General features: G+C 43.3%; 2 protein-coding genes across 2 annotated transcripts in view; one reads left to right on the forward strand and one right to left on the reverse strand.

Moving 5' to 3' along the window:
* LOC118340692 (probable 2-ketogluconate reductase) lies at positions 1-825 on the forward strand (the record flags this gene model as incomplete). Its single annotated transcript, XM_035678805.1, is given in 1 exon segment — positions 1-825. A coding segment is annotated over 1 exon segment (163 nt), but the record flags the coding sequence as incomplete, so codon positions are not given.
* A 1,267-nt stretch (positions 826-2,092) lies between these two features.
* The window catches only part of zdhhc17 (zinc finger DHHC-type palmitoyltransferase 17), a 31,392-nt gene continuing 29,258 nt past the window's right edge, over positions 2,093-4,226 (reverse strand). The window contains exons 14-17 of the mRNA XM_035678759.1: positions 3,569-3,652; positions 3,315-3,472; positions 3,122-3,216; positions 2,093-2,263 (exon numbers count right to left, since the gene is read on the reverse strand). Of these exons, the coding sequence (XP_035534652.1) occupies positions 2,125-2,263; positions 3,122-3,216; positions 3,315-3,472; positions 3,569-3,652 (476 nt within the window). The 3' untranslated portion in view covers positions 2,093-2,124. The remainder of the gene's footprint in view (positions 2,264-3,121; positions 3,217-3,314; positions 3,473-3,568; positions 3,653-4,226) is intronic.

Here is a 4,226-nt window from a genome sequence, read left to right on the forward strand (position 1 = left end):
GGATCATCCTCTCCTTGGCCTTCCTAATGTGCTGATCACCCCCCACCTTGGCACCAACACTTACACTACAACAAGAATGATGGTACAGAGGATGGTTGAAAATGCTCTGGCTGCAGTGAAAGGCCAATCTATTCCCAATGAAGTCAAACTAAAATTGGTTTGACCTCAGTTCAAAATTGCTGTCCCGATGTTTGAAAAAATGCTGCAAAAGTGCCCTCTTGGATGCCCTTAAATCATAGATAAAACATGATAAAGTGCCCTAACAATGTTACAGTCAGTGTAGAGAGGCAAGCACAGGGGTGATGTGATCATGTCTTTTTTGTCCCGGTAACGAGTCAAGCAAAAAAAAAGAAAGTGTCACCAGCATTAAAATGGTAAAGCACATCATGTTTTTTGATAAGCTGGCCAAAAGGAAGCATGTAAATAGAGAACAGAAGGGGTCCAAGAACTGAACCTTGAGGGACACCATAGCTTTACTGAGCTGCAGAGGAAAAAGAGTTACTCTGAATAATAAACAAGGATCTTTTGGAGAGTGTAATAAACTAAGAGCTGCCTCCTCCATGCCTACCCAAGTCTCCAGGTGACATAACGGGATGCTATGATCGAATGTATCAAAGGCAGCACTTAAATTACCTTAAAGTCACCTTTGTCTGCAGTCAGCTGTAGGTCATTAGTAACTTTAACAAGTGCTGTCTCGGTACTATGAAGTGCTCTTAAACCACACAGGAAACAAAAAAAAGATCAGTGCAATGTTGTAGGCAGACAAAAGACGAACGAAACAAATAAGACTTTACAGCTTTTTGAGAGAAACACACATGGAATGAACCGTTCGTAAACTCGTCTGTCTTCCTGCTTTTACTCTTATACTCCACTCTGCTGTTAATAAATACACTCGCTGTACCCGCCTCGGGCTTCCATGTCAAACAGCTACAGGTACTTGTTTAATAACTTTTTCTCATAAAAACCTACTCAGCTAAAATGATGTGAAAAGTAAAAATGATGGCGCTAGAACATAGTTATTTTATCTATAAATAGTTTTAAAATAAATATACCTGTATCACATTGTCTGTAGGATATTTTCTGTCATGTCTGCAGTGCTGGAGCGCTGGAGGAGTCCCCATTCATGCACTTATAATCCTGCCTTAATACTGCACCACAACCGTTTCCTGGTTATTAATTTGCAAATAATAATAAAAAAAATCACTCAAATGTATCCTAAAATTTCTTCTTCTGTGTATGCAGCTTTATTTCAGCAGGCAAGAAGTTGGGACTCCTCCAGCGGCTCCGACACTTCCCTCTGATTTGATCAAAATTCATCACGGTGCAAAATCAAGACCTTAAAAAGACATTCCCTTATCTAATCATACTTACAAACAAATTCATGGTTTTAAAAAGAGCAACTTTCCTTCAGCTTCCCTGGCCAGCACAGTTATTATCACAGGAACAGCAGAGTTCCTGAACCAATCAAAAATAAAAAAAACTACATACAGGGCACATCAACAGGGACACCATAAATAAGGATATAAAGTGGGGAAAGGGGAAAGAACGATACTGCCACTTTATGACACTGCTGTCTCCGCAGCGCCACGTCTCCGGTACAAACAGAGGAGCTTTTATTCTGTAATTCCTCTCGTCCGTCGGCCTCTCTCCTCTCCGTTCGTGCCTGGCAGCAACGCACCGTCCAAAGGGCTCGGGAGAAGAGACGAGGTGGAGGGGGTCTGGTAGCAGTGGAGGTACAGTAATGAAGTCTGATGTTGCAGAATAGTAATAGTAGTAGTAATAATAGTAGTAGTAGTAGTAAATATGTATAAATGGTGGTGGTGGTGGGTGTAGGTTGTGGTGTTTCCCCCCGTAACAGCATGCTAGTCATGGCTGATTTTTTTTCGTTTTCAAAGTCATGCAGTCCAGTGAGGGAGGAGATGGTCCGGAAAAAAAGCGAAGCCCGCCCCCCGAGAAGCAGCATCGGCTCCGATATGAACGGGCCGGGGGGGGTGGGTGGGCGGTGGGAGGTGGGGTCGGGGGAAGGGTAATCCTTCCCAAACCTTTCCTTCCACCCCGGCGACACAACGACTCCCCCTGCCCCTCTCCCTTCTTCTCCTCCTCTTCTTCTTCTTCTTCGTCCTCCTACACCAGCTGGTAGCCTGAGCCAGACGTCTGGTCGTATTCTATTGTGTACTGCGTGGTCCAGTCCACCGACACGGGCCGGATCAGACCGCAGCAGCGGATCTCGAAGAAATCTATGAGGTTTCTGAAGCAGCCATGGCTGGAGAGGGAGAGAGAGACAGACCACCATTAATATATAATAAGAACCACCTTGAGTGTGTCCCCCTTACTGCAGATAATGCACACAGAACACTGACACTGTTCTCAGAGGCACTACTTCCTGCTGAGATACAATGCTGTTAAAATGTTTAATGCTCTATTGAATTGGGGAGGCAGAAACCTCAGAGGCTGACTGACTTTAAACCTGAGCAAATAAAACCACCAAGAGAGAGCAGCGGTTCCAAACCTTTTTCCTTAGAAAAATGTCCTTTTTCTATTATTCATTAAACTGATGCCCCCTGACTCAGTGACATATGTTATGGATATTTCATATTATATTCAAAACTGTACAATGAAACCAAACAGTGAACTCAGTAACTGCAAGAAGTTTGTGTAAAACAAGTGATTTCAATGATTTTAGATTAATTCCAGTTTAGGGAACTTTCTATACAATTCTCTGTCTGTAGTATGTATTTAGTTTTAACACTCATACAGACATAACAGGCTGTTTTTCTTTTTTGACAAATTCAGTGTTTTCTTGCCCCTGTCTTTGCTATTGTTCTATTAGACAATTTACTTTTCTTCACACAAGTAAACAAAATACTGAGATATAGGCCCACTATGTATATTTTCAGTTTTCTTACATGCTTTAAAATCAAGAAGGCCTCAGTACCCCCCATGACGCTTTGGTAACCCCTAGCTTTGGTCCCAACCCCCAGGTTGGGAGCCACTTTGCTAGAGCTAAGTGAGAACATGTTTTCTTCTTATTTTGGGTGAACCAATCCTTTAACGTTATCACTAACACCCTCTGAAATGATGAGATTCAGCTCTGTGCGGCAAACAGAATGAGATCATTTACTTGAAGGGGCTTTCGATGGACGTGGCTGTGACTTTAAAGTGCTTGTATCTCCGAGCGTTCATCCTCTCGTTGGTGGTGATTCCCAGAGCCGCGATCTAAGAGAGGTACGAGAGCTCAGCCAACATTCACAGAGGGACACAGACATTAATATGCTCATGTCTTTAAAAGTGGTGTATCAAATGTAAACCCAGACCTGGTAGAGCTGACACATGATGAGCACAGCCACCCACATGAAGTGGAAGACGCTGTTGAGGAACATCCAGAACATCCAGGGAGAGCAGGAGGCGATCTGGGTAAGATAGAGCCAGAAGCCGTCCTTGGCGTAACTGGTGGCGCAGTGGATCCTCCAGTCTGAGGGGAGAGAGAGAGAGAGAAAGGGAAGGAGTTAGAGAAATGGAAGGACTGAAGAAGGAAACGAGGGGAAGAAGTTTATAACTTATCACTCACAGGAAATGCAGCCGTACATCATCCAGCAGATCATGCAGAGCAGGAAGAACAGATAACCCATGAAGTAGCGGTGATTCCCACTTCCTGCAGAGGAGAAACAAACATGTCACGTCTCATTCTCATCGCCCTCGGTTTGTGGCTTTGGCTGCCTCTGACAACTGACGGTAAGGCAAGGAAGTTCTCTGGTGAACAGTGGATGGAATGTCTACTTATTGCAATTCATCCTGAGGGGAACACAAACATATGCACCAAACTGTACAGTGGTCTGTACATGGTTACTGAGATATTTCAGTCTGGAGCAAAGCTGTGGATGACGGATGGACACAGACATTTTCATCTATAGAGCCACACTGCTGGCATGGCTAAAAGCAACTGAGTTACTATTCAATTCAATACACAAATGTATGCAGATGAGTGCAAATTAGGGAACTCAACATCAGGAGAGATAAAAGGGAATAACTGACCAGGTTTTTGCTACATTTTCTACTTCCTGGAGCTGGATTTAAAGATCCCCTCTACACCTGTCATACAGCATATAGAAATAGTCTGCTTACAACAGTCTTATTTCCACATTAAAATGATTAAAAAGGTATTGTTAAAAATTCCAGAATCTATGAATATGCACATGTTGTTTCCTGCAGGACACAAGATGTCTCCT

Source organism: Morone saxatilis, unplaced genomic scaffold (genome assembly GCF_004916995.1).
Source record: "Morone saxatilis isolate NCDOM2014 unplaced genomic scaffold, NCSU_SB_2.0 Contig10, whole genome shotgun sequence".
Classification (NCBI taxonomy): Eukaryota; Metazoa; Chordata; class Actinopteri; family Moronidae; genus Morone; species Morone saxatilis.